General features: G+C 38.0%; 1 protein-coding gene across 3 annotated transcripts; it reads right to left on the reverse strand.

The window, feature by feature from the left end:
- Positions 1–127: 127 nt before the first annotated feature.
- On the reverse strand, positions 128–24,563 carry LOC127978577 (uncharacterized). 3 transcript variants are annotated; one of them, XM_052583324.1, is made up of 9 exons: positions 24,386–24,563; positions 14,296–14,333; positions 11,901–11,933; positions 9,057–9,165; positions 7,778–7,996; positions 6,280–6,420; positions 4,264–4,559; positions 3,156–3,407; positions 128–2,371 (listed from the first exon to the last, which is right to left on the reverse strand). In XM_052583324.1, the coding sequence occupies exons 1-9, from the start codon at positions 24,411–24,413 to the stop codon at positions 2,135–2,137; spliced, it is 1,353 nt and encodes a 450-aa protein (XP_052439284.1). In that variant the 5' UTR covers positions 24,414–24,563; the 3' UTR covers positions 128–2,134. The 3 variants fall into 3 exon arrangements, with proteins under 3 accessions (XP_052439284.1, XP_052439283.1, XP_052439285.1); XM_052583323.1 differs by having other exon boundaries at positions 11,901–11,936; XM_052583325.1 differs by lacking the exons at positions 9,057–9,165; positions 11,901–11,933; positions 14,296–14,333; positions 24,386–24,563 and adding an exon at positions 8,844–9,046.
- Positions 24,564–25,389: the final 826 nt, after the last annotated feature.

Below are 25,389 nucleotides of genomic sequence, written 5' to 3' on the forward strand. Positions count from 1 at the left end.
TGATGATGTTTTTTTTTCATATATGTGTAAACTAATGAACTGATTCAGTGAAACTGTAAGAGAGGTCTTAATATATCTAAACAATTTACTGATAACTCTCTCTAGCCGTTAACAAATGAGACAGACCTTCACAATAAGGATTTTATTTACAGCACATTAAAATGCACATGATTTAGATGAGGTTACAGGATGACACCGACTGGAGTTGAAGAAACTGCAAGATCGCTATACCTAGCTTTATTTTATATTCCTCAATAATCAAAACCGCATCGACATTCTGCACTAAATGCATCATATTTCACAGAATATGACAGAAATATGTCCTTGTGGCATCATTGCTGTCAGCTGATAATGTTGCCATCTTTTGGACATGTCACAAAGCGCTCTGACATTGAAGATGCTGAGAGTGTACTTCTAACAGAATCTCATTTTGTTCGTTAAACACGAGAGGTCATCCACTTCAATCTTTCTCATTTCGCCTGCTCTCGAGATTTGATTCCAAACCCAACGACTAGATCTGTGAAAATGACTCTCGTTCGGCAGACGCTAGTCCTACGATGTTGGAAATATCACAAAGGATGACAGCTCGCAGGCCTCGTTAATTTAGAAAAATAAATGTTGCCTCAGCATTGCATAACGGCATTAATCAAAACTCTCAAAAACATCGAAGAATAAAAATCATTGCTAAACCAAATGCCTTCTAACTCTAAATTAGTGTTAATGTTGCCACATCCAAAATGTTTTTTTTTCTCTCTCTCTCTCTCTTGGAGCGTATATAAGTTTCGACACAGGTTTGAGATGTGCACCCTAGTAGTCGAGTGCACTTCTTTCTGCAGCAGGTATTTCATTTACAGCTTATTAAATAATTAGTGGAAAGCCTGCAAGCATTAACCAGAAAAGCACCTTCTGTTTCATTTCCTTCCACAGTCGTATGGTCTGTTGTGACAAAAACATACTGTGACCGAACATGTCATCTAGCCCATTACCACATGATTACGATACTGAGGTAATGTGAGTTCATCTCTTTGCATTAAGTCAGCTACAAGGAAAGCTAAAACGTAAATAACATGGAAAATATGCATGGCATAAATGGCTTCTACATATTAGTTCACCAAAAATGGACCCATGATTCTCAGTTTGGTTTCCCGTAGTCTCAGACTCAACTCTTCAAAGTTTGCTCCTCTTTCTGCATGCAAAGATTAATGGAACTTCCCAGAATGATGACGGTGACTCTTCAGTTTGCCTTTTGTTGTTCAGTGCAAATCAATATTGAGCAGCTCAGCCAGGCAGACAAACACAGACATCGATGAGAAAGAACGTAGAACGGAAGAAAACCGGGCTGTCGCTAAGAAGATAGGCAATACATTCGTTTATGTCCATAGTAGTGCATAAGTCTTAGTAACAATACAGTTAGGATGTTGAAAAGGGCAGCACTGTTTCCATTTGGGCAGTATTGTGCTTGGATATATTAAGAGCAAAACATGTTTTCCAGGGTGTGTACGTGTGTGTGCATCAGTGTTTGTGTGAGTGTGTGTGTGCGTGAATGTGTTGGAGGTACACTGGGGAAACTTCACGCAAACGGCAAATTCGTAATGTTTTTTCAGAATATACCTTTAAAGACACATACATTCATACATTCATACTAACATACAGTACATACATGTTATATATACATACAAATACATATTGTTTCATTGGCTTTTAGTTTTATTACAAAAATCAATATATATTATTACTATGTGGATATTGTTAATTCAGTCACTTAAATACTCCAAAAAAAAAAGAAAACAAATGCATGCACTTTCTTTTGGTTGTATTGATTTCTCAGTATTGCACTCTTCGTTTTCATTTGCAAGCGGCCTTGGACGTCAGCGCTCCTGCCATAAAACAGCAGCAGCAGCACATGTAATGCATCATCCCGGCTTTGACGCTCTCCCACGTTTAGTCTTTAAATGCGCCCTCCGCTCAGTGCATGTTCTTTCAGCGTTTAATAACGAATAAATCTGTTCCTGATGTGACAGTCCGTATGAGTACACATCTGGGGTAAAAGGGTGTATACGATAAGCTTAACTTGTTGATTATTTCACAGACGGTTTTGTTTTTTGTTCTTTTAGCTGCCCCTTGATTTGAACCATCAGTTGGTTGCCACCACGACAACAGCCCCATCCTCCACCTCTTCTTCCTTCTCCTCCAGCGATTGGATGACGCAGGATGTGACCTCATAGGTCATGTGCTCAGCCACTGGCTCTGCTGGTGCTCGCCCTGGGCTCATGCCCCCAGGTGGGGTAGAGTCCTCTCTTTGAGGGGGAGGGGTCAGGGCAGGAGTTACGGATGTCAGCTCGGGTTCGAGGGTGAGTGTTATGTCATCATCCTTGAGAAAGAGAGGGAAAAAAATAAAGGAATAGTTTATAGAATGTGATGAAAAATGTACAGACCCTCGGGCCATCCAAGATGCAGATGAGTTGATTTTTTTCATCAAAACTGATTCTGAGAAATGTAGCATTACATCACTTTCTCACCAGAGGATCCTCTGCAGTGAATGGGTCAAAACATCACAATAATTCACAAGTAATCCACACCACTCCAGTCCGTCAATTCATCTCTTGTGAGGCAAAAAACTGCATGTTTGTAACAAACAAATCCATCGTTAAGGAGTTTCAACTTTAAACCATAATTTTTGGCCTAAATACCAGTCCATAATCCATTATAATGCTTCTTCCAATGGAAAAAGTCTATTGTCTTTTCACATAAAAATCCACCAACATTTTAGTTTAGAAATGTTTTGGACAGTTTTTGCTTGTACTGTTTGCTTGGTCTTTGATCTGTGCATTTTTCGCTCCTTATTCAGACAAGATTACATTTTAAGTGGAAAAAGCAATATTACGGATAATTTGTATGTTATCCGGAAGCAGTAGTTTGAAGTTGTAAACACAGTTTTTCGTTTCACAAGACATTCATTGATAGATGTGTGGATGTTTTTTATTAGCTGTTTGTACTCTCGTTCTGACGGCACCCATTTACTGCAGAGCATGCGTGCTAAATTTTTCCAGATTTTTTCTAATGAAGAAACAGCCTCATCTGAATCTAGGATGTCTAAGGGTTAGTACATTCTCACTGAACTGTTGGTGAAGGAAGTGGAAATAAAATTTTCCCACCTTGGCTTCCTCCTCCTCTTGGATGCATTCGGTCTCCACCACAACAGATTCCTCACCGAACACTTCAGTCATTCCCATTTCGGCCATGGTCATGCCCATTTGTCCCATCATCTCTACCTGATGGGGCTCCACCTGAGCTGCCGCCCACAGGTCAGCCAGTCTCGGGTGAGTGGGCGGGCCCAAACTGTGAATAGTGCTGTTGGGCGTGGCTTGTAAGGAGTGGGAGGCGCTGTGCAGTCGATATTCCAAAGACTTCAAGAGGTATGAAGGAAAAAGTAAGAATCGGTAAAACTCTGAAGCAAAAGATATAATAAAAAATTGTACTGAACGTCTTTAATGAGGGAAATAAGGAAATTAACTCTACTATTAACAAGCACTGCAATCAATACAATTGAATTTTTTAATCAAAATATTTACAACTATTTTATTTCAAATTTTGATTAGTGATGAATTTTGATAGTATTTTAAAATACATTTCTTAGACTGCATTCATTTGATCGAAAACACAATAAACAGTAACATTTTGAAATATTATTACAATTTTAAATGGATTTATATATTTTAATATATATTTAAGTGAATTGGTGGGTTTTTGTTAAATGTTAACCAAAATTATCCAAATTAAAAGAATCAAAAACTTAAACTACTTCAGTCTGTGTGCACTGAATTTATTCAATACACGAGTATCACAATTTGAGTTGAATTACTGAAATAAACAAACTTTTCCACAACATTCTAGTTTAATGAGATGCACCTGTTTTTCAAAATATAACTTATTCTGTGATGCCAAAGCTGAATTTTCATTCTATGCAAATTTGTACCTCAATAAGCTTTTTTAATTACATATATTACACATTATTATTTACATATAATCATAATTATTTTAAAATGATTTGAAAGAATTTCTAATCAAGCACTGAATAGTCTTCCCACAGAGACGTAACACCTGAACTCTTTTCAGTCATAGTCAATGCTGTTCTAAATACAGCAAGACCACCTACAGTGCCTCCCTAGATGACACCTGGCTAAAAGAGGTCAAGTAGAAGAGCTAAACACAACTCAGTGAGCATGTAAACATGGCAGCATGTCAAGCTGTGTGTTTTCTGACCTGTTGATACTGCAGGAGCTGCTGCTGCTGCTGGTACTGCTGATACTGTTGGAGCTGCTGTAGCTGATTCTGCTGCTGCAGTGTCAGCTGCTGCTGCTGTAAATAGTGGGTGGAGCCATCATAACCCTCTCCTGAAGCCCCACCCGCCATGATATAAGAGCCAGCAGCAGGAGAAGCCACACCCGATGGCTCGTTGCTGATTGGCTCCCATGCATCAGAGGAGGTAAGACAGTAAAGGCCTTGAGAGACGTAGGTGTGAGGCCACACATCTGCGGAGGAATGATGCAATGGCTGGTCTGAAGAACAGAGACGGAAACAAAGAGGTAGACGGAAAGTCAGAAGGTAAAGGGCAGAATTCAAATGCAGACTGGAACTCAAGTGGTTTCTAGAAAAATAACTATATCAGCGTCCACACCAATTAATAATAATGTTCTGTTTATTATAAGTGTGTGCTGCAGTTGTCGTCTGCTGCTTTAAATGCTCAAGCTCTTTATAGTAGGATGCATTCTGATTGGCTGTCAATGTTTATATCATTCATCAGCTGGGAAAAAAATAGTTCTGAAGGTGATTCCAAAGATAACATTCCTCTGTGTCATTATAAATCTTACTGTGATGTGGACTCAGCTATTCTTTTAAATTTAAAATGATTTTTTTACCGAAATCTTTACCAGTATTGGTACAGTTATCGTACTTGGTGTGAAAGGACCTTAGATTCGAAAATGTATAGAATTCCTACATTGCATGCATAATTATCAGGAAAGTTGATAATCTGATCATATTTTTCTTTTCCCAGAAGGCAATACTTATGCAATACTAGATTTTACAAAGTTAAGGCATGACCGTGGGACAGCAAAATACAGGAAAAATAACGCACAAGAAAAGAAAAGGCACATGTTAACTGCAAAAGAAATAAGCATTAAGGGGAAGAATTAGGTGTGAAACCATCAGGAACCTTTAAGTCTCCATTGCCACCATTTTCCAGAACTGCAACCTATTTGAAGTCTCCAGAAGCGCAATGTGTCAGGTTCTCAGAGACTTTGCTTGTTTAAAAAATCCCCAAAATGACCCTCACTTAATAAGAATCACAAGCTGAAGTGTTGTGAATTGCATGAAGACTGATTTTTTATAGGCTTTATAGACAACGTGACTCTTGAAGGACCAGCATCGCTCATCCTCTTGTACCACTCTTTCAAGAATTTATCTTCCAGAATCAGTTTTGGGAGTTCATTTTTATTCCATCTACTGTCCTGAAAAGTCTTGCAAAGATGGAAGTCAGTGGGAGCCAAAACTTTTTTTGTTACCAACATTCTTCAAAACGTTCCTCAAAGAAAGCCATATGAGGGTGAGTAAATGGCACACTTTTCAATTTGATTGGATTATTGCTATAAAAATGTTTATAATCATGGTTTTTCATCATTAAAATTCTCCGCTACACAAAATCCTCATTATTTTGACATAATCAGGCCAAAGAGAGTTTTTTTTGTTTGTTTGTTTTACTCTTCAAGCCAGGGCTTGTGAAAGCTGAACCTCAGGAAAACTACTGTTCTACGATTCTCCCCCATCGCCTTTGGGCCTGCAGCTGGCATCTCTGACACATCTCCACACAATAAATAAAGTAGTGGCAATGTGCTCTAGACCTGTCAAGTGGACTGGAAGGCACATCAGTCAAGGCTAGGTAAACAACATAAATCAAATCTGCAGAAGTATCCGAGCGCTCACATCAGTGAAGCATAGCGGTGTGGTTATGAGACTCCGGTCCAAAGATGCAGACAGTTCTTACTGCAAGAGCAGCTTAATATTCAGAGGCTTTTGAGCTGCCAGTGTAATAATCATGTGAGGATGTGCTTAAGACGTCTGTGCTTGTAATATCTGAGCAGTGGATAAACAAAGGATTGTTCTTTTCATCTAAAGTCAAACAAAAGGCAGAAACTTAGATGTAACATAACAGAAATCCTAAATCACTCCAACAATGTCTTCATTGTGTTATGGCATGAGGTGGTTATTTGTGAGCCTCACCTCTGCTGGTGATGCTCTCCTGGTTAACCTCACTGAGGTGAGCCACGCTGCCCTGGTTGGAGTCGGCACAGAGACTCTCTCCTTCCATCGAGTTCCAGGCAAAGAGTGTGGCCTCGGAAATGGCAAGCTGCTGCATAATGCCTGCAAAAAAGCAAGATAACGATTTTGATGAACAAACATTTTAAATATATACAGATTCTTAGTGGGTGGCTGACTCCACTAAACGCTTACCAACTCTTATTTTGAAATATATATACAATACTGTTCAATAGTTTAGGTTTTTTTTTGTTTTGTTTTGTTTTTCGTAAGAAAATATCAGAAAGGATGCTTCTTTCTTGATCTTTCTTGTCAAAGAATCCTGAAAAACAAATTTAAGCAGCACAAATGTTTTCAACACTGATAATAATTATAAATGTTTCTTGACCACCAAATCAGCATATTACAATAATTTCTGAAGGATCATGTGACACTTTGCCCTCACAGCAATAAATTATATTTTAAATTAGTGCTGTCAAGTGATTAATCACATCCAAAATAAAAGTTTTGTTTACATAATATCTGTATGTGTACTGTGTTTATTTATTATGTATATATAAATACAAACAAATGCCTGTATGTATTTAGGAGAAAATTGTATTTGTATATATTAAATATATTTATTTATAATATAAATTATATAAATATAAATAAAGATATTTACATACATGTATTTTCAAAATATATACTGTATGTGTGTTTTTATATGTATTCATAACAAATACACAGAACACACATGTAATTATGCAAAAAAAGTTTTGGATGCGATTATATAAAATATATATAAATATATAATATATATATATAAAAATATAGATAAATATATTTAAAATGCTTTTTAAATTGTAATATTTTACAATATTACTATTTTACTGAATTGTATTCATAAATACAGCTTTGAGCATAAAATAACTTTTTTAACAGTAGCAAAAATAATTGTGGGAAAAACAATAAATTGTAACAAAGGTCTTTGTTGTAAACAAAAATATATTATTATTTATTACGATAAATTGCACATTATTAGTCCCTTTTACCTTTTTTTTTTTTTTTACTCATACATTATAGTACACATTATACATTTTTGTAAAATAATAAGCATCTTTAAAACAAGATAAATTGACCAGAGAAGCAAAACTGCATGAGACATTGAGACTTCAAGAAAATATATAGTCAATATACTGTACGTACTTTTGTAATACATACATTTTTTCTGTTCTTTTTAAGGGGGAAAAAACTTGATTATATGAGGTTTAAGCTTAAAATGAAACCCAAATATACTGATAATTTTTTATTATTACTGAAAACATTATTTAAAATTCCTTTAACACTATAATATTTTAATTTAATACACTGTTTTCAACCTGTACCACAACTAATTGTGAAAAGGGGGGATGCCATTTGTGTCTGGTGACTAGAATATATATTTTCCAATCATCTCAATGTCTTCAGTCAATCTTCTCACCCGCTGCCATTCGTGCCTCTTTTTCTCCATCACTCAGGTCACAATAGGCATCATTTTCAAGCCGTCTCTCTCGCGCGCGGATCAGATTGGAGCGTCCCGCTCCCCCTTCTGGCCCTGCAGATGGTTGACCCCAGCTCTGCCACTCAATCATGTGGGCCACACGACCCTGAGCCATGGCAGTGGGCTTGGTCACTTTGTCCTTCATTGATCTGGTAACTCCTAAAGAGAAAGAAACACAAGTCAGAACCTGTACAGACTCCGCATGGAGCTGCAGAAAGGGGCGAAATGAAAGCAGCCAGGCAGTGCACTATTCTGTTTAATCACGTTACTACAGTAAACTACTGCAAGGCTCTGTGGATGATAACACCTGAATGAGTGATTATGAATGAGCTACAGTCTGTTGATTTGATCCATCGCTGTGCGAGCGGTGAGAGAGATGCGATTGGTTGACCATCTTTAATGAATTACATGAGACTCATAAGCTTTTATGCATGTATGAATAATTAGAGCCGAACTTCTAAACATTTCCTTTAAACAAAATGGCTCATTAGCATGCAAATATCTCGTTCGAACAAGAGACGCATTCGGGGGAAAGCTCTGAATGCAAAATAGAGTTAAAAACAAGGAGGTCTGATGGTAACCTCATCGATGGTGGTGTGATTTTTCTCGAGGCTGCTGACAATGATAAAAACCCCATCTGATGAAGTGACTGCTCTCTTTAAATACTTTAATAAATCACTTCTGTTCCAGGGGGAAAACAATCTAAAGGTATCACTTGAGCACTTCACCCCATTTTCAAGCTTTTAAGAAAAACAAGAGAAAAACAAAAGATACAAGACATTAAATCGAGAGATATACAGATACCTACGTTTCCAGAAACCTGTTGTGACCATGAGTAGTATCCATTAAAAAAACGACAACACGACACACTACTGACCAAGAGTTTACTTCACAAAAGAGCACTTCACCTCACAAAACCACAAACACACTACAATACACGGCTGGCATCACAGCGAAAGACTACATTTCCCAGCAGCAAACATGTGGAGATGGATAGTGCACTTACGTCAACCGTTTTGTGTGAACTCTTGTTGGGTCTGACTGGGGATTTCATCAATGGCTAAAGAGGCCATTGACATGCACTATATAATGGAGGAGGCAGGTGATGAAACTGGAAAGGGAGGGGGACCCACAGGGGCAGCCATGTTGGCTCCAATCGCCATCTCCTCCTCTGGAGCCAACATGGGGTTGGTTACCAGCTACCAGGACAGACACACACCTGACACACCTGTCAGAGAGGACTTAGCCAGAGCCCCAATCCCATAGGAGTTGGAGTTGGTGTTCCGCTTCAGACGGGGCAAAATGGAGGTGGTGTCCTCCATGGACAGCTGACGAAAGAAAGAAAGAAAGAAAGAAAGAAAGAAAGAAAGAAAGAAAGAAAGAACAGCAAAAGTTAGAGAAGTAGGAGTAAAAATCAATTAAAGCTATAAACCACAAAAATCACTAACACACTGCCTCATCTGGCTTATTGCTTTCATTATACACCAGCAATGGCACTGATAAAGGACACCAAGGCTCAATAAATAATTATATTTGTTATTCATAACTGAGAATAAACAATAATTCCGCCAGGTAATATAGTTTAATTAGGTAGCCTAATAGTAAACTTTTTGTGGTAACAAAACTAAAAGCAACGAAAATGTTGTCATCATTTACTCATCATTACTTAATTTGTTCACTCGGAATGAAAGGAATAGAGGATTGGAGCTATCAAGCTCAAAAATGACTAAAAATTAACCATAAACATGATTCATTCAACAATACTCTGAATCTTCTACAGAAATTTAGTAATTTTATAGGCCAATCAGACTGAAATCATTCGCCCTATTTATCAAGTTAATTAGAAAAGTAGTGAAGGCCAAGTCATAACCCAATCTTTTGTTGTTGTTTTTTTGTTTTTGTTTTTTGAGGATTTTAAATATTTTGATTCAGTTCAGAAGGGCTGTCACAATTTTAAAAATCATCGACTGTAGGTTGTCCTTGTTGAGTAAGGTTCCGGCAAAATACCTTTAGTGGCGCAGCATGACAGACAAGAATTCATTACCATTTTCTAACAGGCTGCATGATATATTAAACCAATTTACACATCATAATAAAGCTCAATGTGATTGTGAATTCACTATTCAATTAAATATATGCAATGCAGGTTTAATATATGCACTTTAATTATTTAATGCATGTTTATTACATATCTGAGTGCTCTGTTCACAGTAAATGCTGCTCCACACAAACTGTTATCCCATACATGTGTGGAGCGTCTCAAACTTTGCATATTGCTGTGAGTTTGGGTTTATTATAACCATTTCATCAGATTTGTAAGGTAAATCACAGGAGAATACATCTTTATCTTTCTCAACATAGCAAATTAATGGTTCATTGCAATTTCGACATAGGCTAATTGCTCAAACCTCACGCTGAGTTAACATGTTTTGATGTCCACATATTCAGGAAATGACAGTAGCTGTAGCTTTTCTATCATAAAGAAATGTCCACATATTAAACTTTAAGTGTATATTTGAATTAAATGTTGTTTAGTAAACATTAGACAATGATTCATTCGCGCAGTGTAAAAACAATTGTAAGGCCATTGTCGCCCACTGTCGCATTGTCGTTTTGTTTGATATAATGCATGATGTACATTAGTTCTATTGTTTATAATACATTATGCATTTTCAAAGTTTTTTTCTTCAGTAAAACCATATGACTACTTGCTTTTGATACTTTGTTTGAAATAATTATTACTAACTTATTGCTTTAATATATGTATTTTAAGTAATTTTATGGCTATTGTTTGCTTAGGTCAATTTTTATTACCAAAAAATTATTATACAATTATTATCATTATCTATTACTTGATTGGGCGACTTGATCAACCGATTACTCGACTGACAAAATAATCATTATTGACAGCCCTAACTTAGTTCACAATAATTTGGTTAAGGTTGACTGTTGTCTTTCATACAAAACGTTATGGTGGTTTTAGAAGCTTGAAAGCTCAAGTCTGCATTCACTGTGATTGCATGGGAGAAAAAAAAACTGAACTGAACTCAAATGAAAATATGTTGAAGAATAAAAATAAATTAAAGCTAAATAGAAAATAAAAAACAAAACCTAATAAAAAATGACTAAAGTACTAGAATTACAATAATAAAATGTGACTATAAAAGTTCATTCAAAATATTAATACATGATATAATCGTTTTAAAAAAAGCTAACATCACTGGTAAGAATCATAAACTTCTGATGTATTAACTGTTCTTTTTTCAATTTAAGGTGAGAGCAGATGTCACTAAATCCATGTCATCCACACTGTGTTATCATCTCTCACATCCACTGCCACCTACAAGTCACAGAAACAGGCCGAATCTCAGATAACATGACGTGGCCTATCGAAGACAGCTGGCGGACAGCTCAAACCCCCAGAAAACCTGCCAGTGATGAAACACTGGAGTCATGGCAGACGTTTCGGGTGCATTTTATGTTCATACAAACCTTTCAGTATTTTAACATGTCTAGTATTACTACATTTACCTTCACAACATCACATTGTACAATACCGATCAAAAGTTTGGAATAATTATATATAAGGAGTCTGTTACGCTTACCAAGGCTGCATTTATTTGATCAAAAACAGTAATATGGTGAAATATTATTACAGTTTAAAATAATTGTTTTAGCTAAGATTAAAGCAACATTTTTGGAAGTCATTACTCAATTTTCCATTGTCATATGATCCTTCAGAAATCAAATTGAACAATGGTACTGTCTTACCATATTTTTGATCAAATAAATGCAGCCTTGGTGAGCATAAGAGATTTCTTTCAAAAACACTATAAAAATCGTAATTATTCCAAACATTTAAACAGGACTTTATCTGTCATAAGATGCTATCCATGTTTTTAGAGCATTTGTTAAAAAATATATATATATATTTCCACTGGATACCCCCAGAGAGTAATATGCTGGTGAAAACAGATGTTCATATTATATAAAAATGAAAATAGAGACAGAAAACAAAAGAGCCAGAAAGTATGAAGGGCATAAATGTCAATACCAGACTTACATTGATTCCTTCCCAGGAAAACTCGGCACGTCCCTGCTAGAAGCAAAGCAGATAACAGATGAAGAATAGATGGGAAAGATACAGTGAAAGAGAAGAAAATGAAGCATGATTTCAGTTAGCAGGAGACAGCAGAAGGCGAAACATCAAGCCAAGTACAGAACGCTAGATCTGGAAGAACAACAGATAAACAGAAAGCAAGAGAAGGAGAAGGAGGCTGTTCTTCTGTTATGAACTGTTGTGCAAACCAAAATATACATCTTTGTACGCATCCTTGTCGTGTTATACAGATAATTCGCTAATATGGGGTAAAATATTCATGAATGAAGTACCACCTATAGTGTATCCGTGTTGATGTCTCTACACTGGAAGAGGACAGCAGCAAGAGGAGATGAAGGCGACTTTGATGAGTAGCACTGGAGTAAGTAATCCTAGCCAACCCAAACATACTCACAGTGAGCGATCGATCGCATGTACACCACACCCATCGCAGCGAGACAAACACTGGTGCCAGTACCAACAGCAGAGGCCGCTCATTGTTCATTAAGAGGGAGATCAATGTGAAAGGTCAAATGGAGGTCAGTGTCAGAAAGGCGTTGGCGTGGGGCAAATGTCAGTCCCTTAGAAACTCTGAACAGACTACAGTCACGCTTGGACGGTTCGGGGGTTGATCGATTTGTTTCCCACCATCTTAGTCTTCATGGCCGCTTCTGTAACATAAATGTGGAGCTGGCTCCTAAAAATAAAATTTTGAGGTTGGCTTGCAATTAGGGCAGCCACCTACAGCTTTTCTGTGGGGGACAAAAGCAGCTAAGTGCAAATTAAAAACATAGAATTTGTTTTCTAACAGCCAGTGATTAAGTTCATAATGTTTTTGCCACACACTCTAAGGTGGAACACTGTAAAGAACGTCTCGGATGGGATTTGTTTTGAAAACAACTTTTAAGTTACAGTTATTAACAGAGAATTGCTGTGATTTAATGTACAAATGAGAAGAATCTTTGTAGATTTTTGTTGTTGTTCTTGTTGTTGTTGCTGTCACTAAAATGTGTCTGCATGGGAGTTATTCAAGATCACCAACTCATTCCTGGAGGGCCAGTGTCCTGCAGAGTTTAGGTACAATCCCAAGCAAACACACCTAAATCTAAAACCTAAAAAGGCGCTGTTACTATAATGAGCACTTCAGTCAGTCCATGGCTGAATAATGTAATACCAGTAACTGTTATTTCACCCAGAGAGTTGCCAAAAAGTTCTAAAGTAAAATTTAGTTCAGTTATCAAAAAAGGTCAAAATCAATAAAGAGCACTGTAAATAACAAACCACAATCCCACGTATTCCAAGTAGATTTCTCAGAGTCAGAAGTTAGCTAAGTCGGCTAGGTAATTTGATGCCTATACTTTCTTCGAGGTTGTGAGAGGGAGAAAAACACATATTTTATATATATATATATATATATATATATATATATATATATATATAAACATACAATTCTGTCAAACAAAATAGTCCCATCCAGTGCCTTTCAGTTCAACCTATAATGATTTATTTTTGTGAAGATAGAGGGGATTTGAGTTAGCACTAAGATAACAAGAATAGCCTTGCTACTTAGCAACTAAGTACCTGATTCTGGAGATATTTTCATTGCTGGGCAATTTTTATGACAAATTCTTACTTTTATTTTTATTATTCTTAATTTAGCAACCAGCACATGGCTTTTCAAGTGTGGCTTGCTAACTCAAATGTATACACGCACAACACAGACACTGTTTCAATTGGCTCCAGCAACAGTGGGATGACACCGCCTCCTGGCGCGGCTTAATAACTCTGCATTGAGATATAAAACATGCCGTTTGGTTTGGACAGCTTACAGAATCCAAATGGCAGATTTTGAGCCAAATTCATCGGTGGATGAGCAGAGCGACAAGGCAAGAGCTGTTGCCCTTGGGTAGGAATTGAACACAGGCAGCAAACATGGAAGACGGATGAGGCTATGTCTTCCCAGGAGACAAAGCTGTTATACGGCAATACTGTACGGTAATGGCTGGGCTATGGCGTCCAGCTCCCGTGGCTTTACTGAGAATCTAATATAGATGTTTTTCAAATACACATTATACCATCACGCTTTCTCTGGCTTTCAGCGCTACCGGGCGTAAGACGTGTGTGTGGCACGCAGGGGGTCTTCTTGTAAGCTAAAGACTTCATTAAAGTGCCATGAGGCACAAATGTCAGCACTTGGTAGGTATAATAGCTTCGGACAGAAATGCAGATGTCGCACAAGTATCATCTTGGCAAAGGGACGTCATGTAGATGTGATGCTTAGAGCTTAAGCTCACAACATGGGACAGGGGTTTGGTGCAAAGCAAATCTTAAATATGCAAAGCGCTGTAGTTTTACTTACCTGCTCCCCATCTTTCCGAACGGGAACTGCATCCGCTGCTGCATGGAAAGAGAGAGACAGACAGAGAGAGAGATAAGGGAATAGGCATGTGGCTTATGCAACCTTTACCGAATATGCTAAGTCAAACTGACAGCTCCTCGCTACATTTTCTGCTGACATTCACACAAAGACCTTAAATTAGATTAATTATCCATCTGAAACCGCCAGCACTCTGTGGGGAAGGAGATTTGTTATTTCACGCTTTTATTCCTATAAAATGATAAAAACATTTAGTGATCGCAGTGCTTGATGCAATTATGCAAATTATTATGCACTGTATTTTAAGAAGCTTCCAAAAGATGCTGAATTTAAGATTAAGTGTAGAAAAAATAATTCAGACATCTTTAATATTGAAATCGGATTCATAAATATGTTTATTTAGTATTCTAGCTTTCTGTGTATTTGCACTTCGGCATAGTTTTGATTATGTTGATGGTGGGTGTGTTGACAGTGACTCATTCAAAATGACAAACAAGAAATGACACGTAACCCAGTTTGCACTAACAGTTTGAATGATGTGCCTGAAAACAATCGCCCTGTAACATTAGAGTCTGCATGAACACATAATATTGAGGCAAAATGACTGTGTTTTTGAGACAAAGCAATAAATGGAACTGTAGTGTTCGGTGACGAAACGATGGTCCATGAGGCCCACCAGCAATCAAACAATCATCTGTATCAAACATATAAACAACAGTATGCAAACATGCAGGTGATCTTGCACTCTAGGGCTATATAAAATATGTTTCTTCTGTTCCGACTGGTTTAGACAATGGCACACTTGCTGCTCATGCTGTCACCTTTAGCGAAAGTAAGTATATGTTTGCAAAGAATGATGAAGGAGATTGTGGAAGTCCTTATAGCATGCAGAACTGGTTTGGTTGTGTATGCTAATTGCTAACTGCGGTCACTGCTCCCTTCATTTACAACGATCCAGATTCATCAATTCATTGTAGAACAAGAGTAAAACCTAGTGCCTGCTCTGTCGTTTTTTTCCTTCTACAATTGCCGATTGTACAATATGAGCCCAATGAGACTTTCCATAAAGCTGCTTTCACACTGTAAGACTTTGCCATCTGACAAAAATTTGGAAATCATGAAAGTTGAATCTAGCTTTATATGGTAAAAGCTTTCTAAAAGTGAACAGTAGGCACCTGCCTTTAAACGCTAACACTTTCAGAAATTCATCACAAAAGCCCTGTTGGGATGGTAATTGTCTCTCACGGGGAAGACTGTAAAAATACTTTTTTTTTATGATTCTTCAGTTATAAAATTGTGTGTTTAGATGCAGATTTATTCATGGTGGAGGAGCAAGTTTTGTGAAAATGTAGGCAGTCACATGTTTTACATTTATTTATATATTCAATAATAGGAATTATTTTCTTTCTTGCATTTTAGCTCTTTAAATGATGAATGCTGTTTTAAAAACTTTTAGGAAACAAGTTAACATTGGTATTTGGTTTACTAGTAAAATGATTAGTCTTGCAAACTTGTCTATATAAGACATTTTAATATTTTATTGCATATCTATTGCTGCCATAACAATGGCGGATTTCAAAGACTTACATGATTTTTGTTTTATTCATTTTTTCTTAGCAGCTCCCATTCACCGTAGTGGAGCAGTGATGTATTATTATTCTTATAAACCGTTTCCTGCATTTCAGAAATAAAAGTCTATTTTTAAAATGCATGCATGCTGAGCACGTCACACTCAAAGATCCAAGTCTGATGACTTTTCCATATGACAAAAAAAGTATTTTATGAATCCAAAAAGTCTCAAATGGCAAAATCGTGTTAGGAATATGGAAGGAATTCTGCATGGGAACCTTCGCTGTGCACATGTACGTAATTATTAGTGAATGAGACCCTGTTTAGCTGCAGTACACATGCTCTCTCACTCCCCCACCTCTCTCAATTCAATTTAGGTCTATTTAATTTAGCTCAATATCAGTGAAATTGAGTTGAGCATTGGCTTGATTCATTGAACTCATTTACAACAGTCCTAAACCGTTGACGCAATTGAATAGCAATATTGGGATGGGGTTAATCACATCAAAACAGAATGTACCAGTCCTTGTTCTATTTGTATCTGATTTTCTTTTCTTTTCTTTTTTTTTCACTCCATACTCCAGACTGATTTGGATCTCAGAATGCATTAATTGCATCCCGTGCATGTGTGTGTGTGTGTGTGTGTGAGCGTGTGTCTTTTAATTGCTGGGCTCTCGCTCTCTGTAAGTACAGCAGAGCCTTTGGGCCTCAGGGCCATTTCCTCAATCAACCTAACCCACTCTGGAGAGACGTATAGAGCCATGCAGAGCAGCGCAGCTCTGCAGGAGATCAGTGAACAAGAGTGAGGAGTAAATAGAGAAAGACAGATCAAGAGAGTTGAGGTAAAGCAGATCTACTCATAATCAATTAAAGGAGACAATCAGAACCAACAGACCAGAATATCAGCAACAATGACTAGATGTGAACGATAGATAGATAGATAGATAGATAGATAGATAGATAGATAGATAGATAGATAGATAGATAGATAGATAGACGCACATCCCAGCTGTCAGGACCCATAACTTTCTATCCTTCCATTCCACCATGATGTTGTTACGGACAAAACACTTCCACTCATGCAGGAAAACACACTGAGAAAATCCCAAGAGACATGAAGGATAAGCCATCGCATCCAAGGTCGCTAAGCACCACATGGCCGCTGCACTGTTTACCCTGCCATCTACATTTATGTCTGAGTCTGACACTGAGCATTATGAGGGCCGGGGCTTCAGGGGAAAGGAAAGAGAGAGCGAGAGAGACGGAGAAAGAAGCAGTCAAACGGGATAAACAAATCTGCATGTGACGATGATAAAAGCTAACGTCAACGCGCAGTGAATGACAAGGAACAGGATGAAGATTCCTAGACACCCGGCGTGAGCCTGATGGTATCACGGGGAGAAGCAGCAGAAGATCTGCATCACCAACAACCAGATGGAGGAACAACTGGACCATGGGACAATCTGGCTTGAAAGATCTCACCGCCTAGCACGTCTGGGAACTTCTTTGAGATTTAATTCTACAGCAAAAGGTAAAGGTGGAGAGAGTGAAGAAAAAGGGACAAATAAAGGAATGCAGGCTGGAACTCTGACACACGGTGACGCTCACAGTGACTCTGATTAGGAGCGAAGTCCAAGAGGCTGACTCACCTCAGTGCTGAGCCAAAAACACACGGAGAGAAGGGGGAGGGACAGGAAAGACAGGGACAAAGAGGATGAGAGAAAGACTGAGACACTGAATGAAGGAAGGAAGGAAGGAATGCTATGCTATGCGATATAACAAAGAAAAACTGAGGACAACAGAGGGTAGGCGTAATGAGATAAAAATGACACTGAGTTAAAAGACACACAAAAAAAGAAAAGAGTCAGAGGGAAAGCACAGAGTTACAGACCATCAGAGTGAAGAACAGAAAACAAAATGGGTATTTACACTTAATCGATCAGATTGCTTTCTGACTGGGTTTGTGTCTAAGCAAAATGGATATTAATCAGATCTCCTGTTCCCAGTGTATGGATGCTAATGCAGAGCAGTGACATTTTCTGATGAATGCTCTCTTCGACTCAAATGGAAAAGAGTGTTTGAATTCTGAGATCTGTAAGTGAAGTACATTTTTATATTTGGCCTGAACTCATTTAAACCACTTCTGAAGTGGTCTAAAGGTAAGTTTACATGACAAAGATTATACTAAATACCAAAATATTTTTCTTAGATTTACATTTAGTTATTTTGCAGACACTTTTATCCAAAGCGACTTACAATTGGGGGATACATAAAGCGATTCTTCTTAAAGTGGCAAACAGACACAGGAAGTGCGTGTAATACCAAGTTTTAGACATAGTTCAAATAAGTACAAGCTAGAAAGAGAAGAAATAAATAAATAAATAATTATGATGAAGCCAAGTAGTTTTGAAAGATATGAGTTTTCAGCTGTTGTCAGGGATTTAGCATTCCGGATAGCAGAGGTGGGTAGTAACGAGTTACATTTACTTCGTTACATTTACTTGAGTAATTTTTCGGGGTAACGAATACTTTTCGGAGTATATTTAAAGATGGGTACTTTATACTCTTACTTGAGTACATTTTTTGGGAAAAATCTGTACTTTTACTTCGTTACTGTGGGCGACGCCCCTCTCGTTACTTTATCTTAATGCAATAAATGCTTCAGTTTATTCCAAACGCGCCGTCTACTTTTCTCTCGACAATGAGCGATGCCCATTCGCGAATGATTCATTCTTTTGAGTCAACTCTGTTCAAAGGCTTGATCAAACCAATTGGCAAACGAGTGAATTGGTTCATGAATCAGTTTGATTGAGTCGTTCAGTTCCATGCTGCACGCGCTGAGCTCTGAAGCGGTTCACTCAGAGTTGTAACGTTTAAGAATATTAGCCACGTTGAAAACGGGGCTATGGAACTGCACTGAATTGAAAGCTAATCTGCAAAGGCTATTCTTTGCTTGCGATGGAGATCCTTATTAGATGAACGCGTGTGCTGTCTACTGTTTAACAGGTAATAACTTGGGCTACATTCGATTACAGTACACGATACCACTGTGACATTAGTTTGTTGTACGTGTGTGGCTTATAACAGGTTGAATGCAGCTTCCAAAAGACAAAGAATAGCCGATTAAAATTTTATTAATTTTAATACAATCACACCAGTGCGAGTACGTTCAGCAAGTCATATCATCAGCTGCTAAATTCAGATCTGTGATCGCTTGCTGGCGCTGAGCCAGAGACAGACGCGTTTTTACAGCGCTGCGCATTAACCAATCACACACGGTTCTGTTGAGCTTTTGAATGCAATGGCCAATCAGAGGCGTTCCGATGAGTCATCGCTGAAATGCCGGTGCTTCCTTCACTCGCTCACTTACTGAATACCTCTTTCTGCCGAATTCTCTCGTCAGAAACAACAAAGTGCAGATGTGTGTACGAATCTATAATTAAGATATTGATTTCACAGTGTTAACAGTTTCAGTGATTTTAATGGTAGTTTCTGAGAGTGAATGAAATCTAGACTGTCAGTGAAAATTATGTTTAATAATGTAAATGTTATTTGCTCTCTTTCTGAACAATGAAAGATTAGTAGCAATATTTATATCACATTAACTTTCAATGTTAAATTCACATTTAAAATAAAGTCAGTCGTATTAAAAATATGTTATGGCATGACACCTATATTTGTTACTTAAATAAACAGACAGGGTTTTATAATAAATTACATAAATTGGATTAAAGGCTGATGAAATATATACATTTATACACACACACATACATTACATACATTTTTTGTCTATATATCTATATAAAAAAAGGCTCCGTATATATGACCCAAAGTAACTAGTAACTAACTACTTGAGTAGATTTTTTATCCGATACTCTTTTACTCTTACTCAAGTAACTATTCAAGACTAGTACTTTTACTTTTACTTGAGTAAATATTTCTAGAATTACTTTTACTTTTACTTGAGTAAAGTTTTTGGGTACTCAACCCACCTCTGCCGGATAGGGGTGGGAAGTTTATTCCACCAGCCAGGAACGGTGAACGATAATGTTCTGGAAAGTGATTTTGTGCCTCTCTGTGATGGTACCACAAGGCTTCTTTGCGTCTTTGAAAAGTTTCACATACAGATATCGATGCTGTCAAAATAATCCCAGTTCAGATAGATCTGCAAAAACTAATAAAATGCTGTATTTTGCATGTAGTTGGCAATGTCACTTTTGTAAAAAAAAAAAAAAAAAAAAAGCACTACACCTGCGCATGCACACATTCCTATAGACCGAACATGTAATACGAATGTGCATGATGTTTTTGTAGTTTACACAGAGATGACAAAAGTATTGTTTTCAAAAACGTGCACTTTGAAACCCTTTTTCAAAGTTTTCTGTGTGCAGGCCCCTAAAATACCAATGTTATGTAAATGAATGGCAAAAATTCATAAAAAAGTAGTCAGTTGAAAGTTGAAGTTGAAAAAGGTGTTATGTGAACACTCACAAATGTATTTCGCAAAGCACTCACTTTTCATGATCGTGTAGCAATCAGACCAATAGAAATGAACTGACTAAATATAAATACTTCTAATGAGAAAAAGAGTGACCTTAAGTGAAAAGGGGACAGTAAAGGAGAGATGGAGAGCATGAGAAATAGATACATGAACAGCAACTAAACTGAACAGCTGCAATCACTCTTTAAATGAGTCAGTTAGTTAGTCGTTAAACTAGGCCAAAGTCTGGTTTGAGAATTAAATTATACCAAAATCTCATTTTCTGTGCTATAAAAAAGCTGCATAATGAATTTTAACAAATAAATATCCTAAAAATAAATATCAGCAAATTATATCAGCAAGTATATATGCAAATTACATGGAATATATATTTATACTGCAGTTCAAAAGTGTGATTTTCAAAAAAAAATAATTTTACAGATAAGTTTCTAATTCTTACCAAAGGCAAATATTGTGTAAATATACAGTTAATATTGTAAAGTATTAAATTGTAACATTTTAATATATTTTAAAAAGTCATTTATTCCTGTGTTAGCAAAGCTGATTTTTTAGCAGCATCTTTGATGAATAGAATGTTCAAAAGAACAACATTTATTTGTAACAATGTATAAATATATATAGATAACTAAATAATGATAATGATGAAGGGGCTACACCTTTTCTTGTGATTTATCCATGCCATATCTCTAAAGAATTGCATTACTAACTTAACCAAAATCTTTCAGTTTCAAATAAAGAGATAGCAAGAAAGATTGAACATTTTATTGCATTTCATTATGATATTGACTTGTTGAGCCTGAACATTTCTTCACCTGGGACTTATAATTCTCTTCTAAATGATCAGTTTATGAAGTGACCTTCAGCCTAAAATTAATGGAAATCTGCAAAAAAAGCAACTGCTTCTGCTGTCTCAAACTTAGTTTGAGCGAACAGACAGGTGAAAGTGGATGGCAGCAGCTTAAAATAAGAAAAGTCAGGGGCACTTTTAGAATAAAACCTAAAAGTAACTTGAGGATTGGTTCCCCTTATGGACAGCACTGATTAAAAAGTGATAAGAGGTACAAATTCACCAGAAGACATTTGAGAAGTTCCTGTCTGTCACTCCCTGGGCGTCCATCACCCTCTTTCTCTCCCTCCCTCCTTCCTTTCATTCATCTGACTCATTCTTTGCAGTCCTTCTCTCTCTCTTTGTGATTCCTCCTGCCCCTTCTGCCTCCTCCTCCTTCTCCTTGATGAGTAAATCTCTCAATCATGCTGAGCCAGTCACCTTGGACCATGTCTGTCACCGAACAAGCTGGATCATGGAATCACATGCAAACGCACACACATGCAATAGATTGAGTGTGTGTGTGTTAGAGAGAGAGAAATGTAGACAGAGACCCTCTGCATGTCAGCTTGTCTGTCCCTCTTTCAGAACCTGAAATTAAATCAATAGAAAGAGGCATCCCTGAGTAACGCAATAGCTCCGAACAGAACAAACACGTACAGAGAGCGACCCAGTGCAAACATCGGCATCAGTGCCAAGAGCTCAGCCATCCACCTGATGCCCTCCCAAACACACCTACACAACTGTTCTCACCCGCAATCCTGTGACAAACAAATACACACGCCGCTTTACACAATCTACATGTACATTTATTCATTAAACAGATGCCTTTACCTAAAGAGACCTCAGAAACAATCATAACTAGAGTAGACAAGAGCAGAAAGAAATGAGAGAAAACTCTTTTATTACACAGCAGTGTGTGACTGGACTTTCAAGCTTGCCAACACACACTTCTCTTGTTATTATTCACTCCTGTGAGACACTTACTTAGGATTGAACCATAAGGTCACATCATGAATTATTCGGCTTCAGTGGTCTGGAATATGTATTATGGAAAATGTATTATGGAATAAAAAGAAAAACATAAGTTAAGATTTTAAAAAAGACATCACCATTGTGAAGGAGATTGATGTGTGTCATATGTAAGTGTGTGTACAGTATGTATATATATATATATATATATATATATATATATATATATATATATATATATATATATATATAAAATATAAAAAATCTGTCATATGTTAATCATGTGTTAAATAACTAGAAGAGACCCACAGAATCTGTTCAAAATGAACAATATATCCTCACTTAATTCATGATAATATGTTAATGCTCAGTGCTGTGTCTACACAGCCATTGATTGACCCTCACTGCTGATTGGTGAAGTACTGAAGAGCTTAATTATAGCAAACATATTCCCGGTGAATAGGTTTTACTGCTTAGCTAACATAACAACTTTAATGAGGAAAGCCTGTGAAGTGTCCTTTCATGCTCGTTTACCGAAAGCTGCAAGAGGGTATTTCTAGTTTAATACTTTGATTAATAAATTGCAATTGCCCTTTACAATCTGTCACCAGATTCAGGTATTTCAGTAGTGCCCTTTAAAGGCTGTGGTTGATTCATTACATGATCTTGTGAGAGGAGCAATGTCTGTGTGAATGACTCTAATTAATAACCCAAACCTGATCTAAAAAATAAAGTTTAAAAGTATTATTAAAATGCGATGCATTTTACTGTAAACACAGAATCTCACTAGGATTTGAGATGATAAATGTAGACCTAAGAATGGTCCTATTTCTGGCTGTAGCAACAATTTGCTTGGTGAGCTCATAAAATCAAGAATAACCAAAAAAATCGATAACGGGGCCTTGGCTGAGCCATTAAGAGCATCAGTGCAACATGTCGACAGCACATAAATTCACTCAGCTTACATGATAAGTGTTTGCTCCATTCAAAATAAGGGGTGAACAATCACAGGCCTATATCAGGCACTTGACCCATATTATTGAGCATGCATCTTGTCCTCTCTCCTCTGCTTTTCGGTCACTGTAAACTAGACACTATTTATAGCCAAACACACTAAATATGCCATCCACGTTCCTCTCAAGAGCATATCAGATAGACGGCCAATTTCAGTGCCACAACTTGAAGAATTTTTAGTTCTTAAAAAATATAAATCTATTAGAGGTGGTTAAATTTAGTTACTCAGCAGGGGCTTCTCTAATTACCCAATATATATCCCACTCTGACACTTTCTGCAAGAGCTTTATTATGTGAAAGAAATCCTCCATCCGGACTCTCTGTTCCTTTGCCAATGAAAGCTCAATGACAATCAAAGGTCAAATACAGCAGCATTTATTTATTTATCCCTCCATCAGCTGCCTGGGTTTGTTTTGATCCTGCGCTCTCGTCTTAATGGGCATACGGCATTGTAAAACACGTTTAAGAGGAACAATTCAGAGTCTTCTCTCCGGGGTAGTTAGCCTGCCTGCTGACTTACAGTTACAGCAGAATATTAATTGTGCCCAAACACCCGCAATTTGTCATCGGCGGCTGTGTTAACGCGTAACTGTTTGGCGGGAACAGGTGCCCACCGGTGCCATTGACTTTGCAGAATTTGACCTACATGTGAGACGCATTCAGCCGGCACCACGTCACACCTAAACGCTTTTTGCGTGTGAGCACCTCTGATCCCAAAAAACACCCTCTTCAGTTAACCTGCATATACGTCCGCGCTCAAACCTGTGAACTGCTGCTGTTTTCACACAAACAGCTCCTGACGTGACCTTAGCACAGTGTCAGATATTGCAAGTCGTTCTGGAGGTGCATCGAATGCAATCGTACGCTCCAAAAATTCCACGTTGGATCTTTAAAACCACTCTGTCTGCACCTACCGAATGCATGCGGACACACACGGCTATCAATTGCAGACACGCTAACGGCTCTCAGAAGCTGACATCTCCATCCCGGCTTCCCACAAGCAGTGTGCCGAATCACTGTCAAAGCCTGGAGGACAGACGGCCTTTAACCAAAAGGTTTCCATAGAAACACACACACGTTTTTCCCTGAGAGGGGGGGATGCGTGCGAGCATCACCTATCGCTCCTCTACCCCTGGCTGGTCTCCCTTCAACCTGGAAAAGAAAGGCAATCAAAACGGAGAGGGTCTTACTGATGGTGCGGGAGCCAATACAGCCCATGGTGTCTCAGCGAGGGCCGGTTTGTGAACGAGGAACGAGAGCCACCCTCTCAGCAGACATTCTCTCCTTCTCTCTCTCTCTCTCTCTCTCACTCCTCTTCTTCTTCTCCGCGTCTCTGACTCTCCCCTCCTGTCTCTGTAAGGCTGTATGCGAGAGTGTGTGTGTGTGTGTGTGTGTGTGTGCCTCCAACACGCTCTCGCCGTCATCCACCCTCCCTCCCTCCCTTCCTCCCTCCTTGCCTCAATGCAACCCCCTCAATACTCTCTGGTGAGCCGAGATATCAGTTAGTCAGTCACTAAGTCAGTGTGCCTGTGAAACGGGAGAGAACAGTGTGAAACTGCTCACCGGTCACTTATGTTCCCCTAAATCCCTTGGTAATCAATACAACTGGTTGTAGTATCAAACAGCTAACAATGACATTGAGAAATGTCAATGACAACAAGAAGAAAGAGCGTCGATCAGAAGTTCCACACAATTCCCTGGAGTTTCCAGATCAATATCTTGAGCAATCGTATACGGGGCATCTCTTTTCTTTGGTTCTCTCCATTATCGCTTGACAATGCGGTGCATCTGTCTCCCCACCCAGCTCTGCCGCCCCTCCCTTGCTCTTATTTTCCTGTTGCGCTTGCACTCTCCAAAGCATGTACAAAAATCTGTTAATCCCTCCTGATTTCTCGGACTCCCTCTCTACTTGTTTTCTCACCCCTCAAGCTCAAATCGAAGAGTTCGGCACATCAATATAAAACCTGCTCATCATGTTTGCTTGTCATGTCCAGTGTGTCTGTGGAGAGCCGTAACCTTGAATATACCCATACACACATGCATGCTGTCCAGACGGTACATGCGCACTGTCTCTGCCTCAAGCAAGCAAGGTTTCTCCCTTCTCCTTTTTCAAACACATTCTGTCACTGCATTCAACCAGCGCTGCCAGAAGAAGAACCTTTGAAGAGAAATGGAGAGGGCTAACCCAGGAGGT

This window comes from Carassius gibelio, chromosome B19 (assembly GCF_023724105.1).
Source record: "Carassius gibelio isolate Cgi1373 ecotype wild population from Czech Republic chromosome B19, carGib1.2-hapl.c, whole genome shotgun sequence".
Classification (NCBI taxonomy): Eukaryota; Metazoa; Chordata; class Actinopteri; order Cypriniformes; family Cyprinidae; genus Carassius; species Carassius gibelio.

What these genes read in the sequence shown, in the direction of transcription:
- LOC127978577 (XM_052583323.1), bottom strand. Translation starts at nt 24,413, where the DNA reads ATGGGCTGTATTGGCTCCCGCACCATCA. An exon ending in TATTGGCTCCCGCACCATCA is followed by an intron (nt 14,334 to 24,385) that starts GTAAGACCCTCT and finishes CTTTCCATGCAG; the next exon opens with CAGCGGATGCAGTTCCCGTT. An exon ending in TTCGGAAAGATGGGGAGCAG is followed by an intron (nt 11,937 to 14,295) that starts GTAAGTAAAACT and finishes CTTTGCTTCTAG; the next exon opens with CAGGGACGTGCCGAGTTTTC.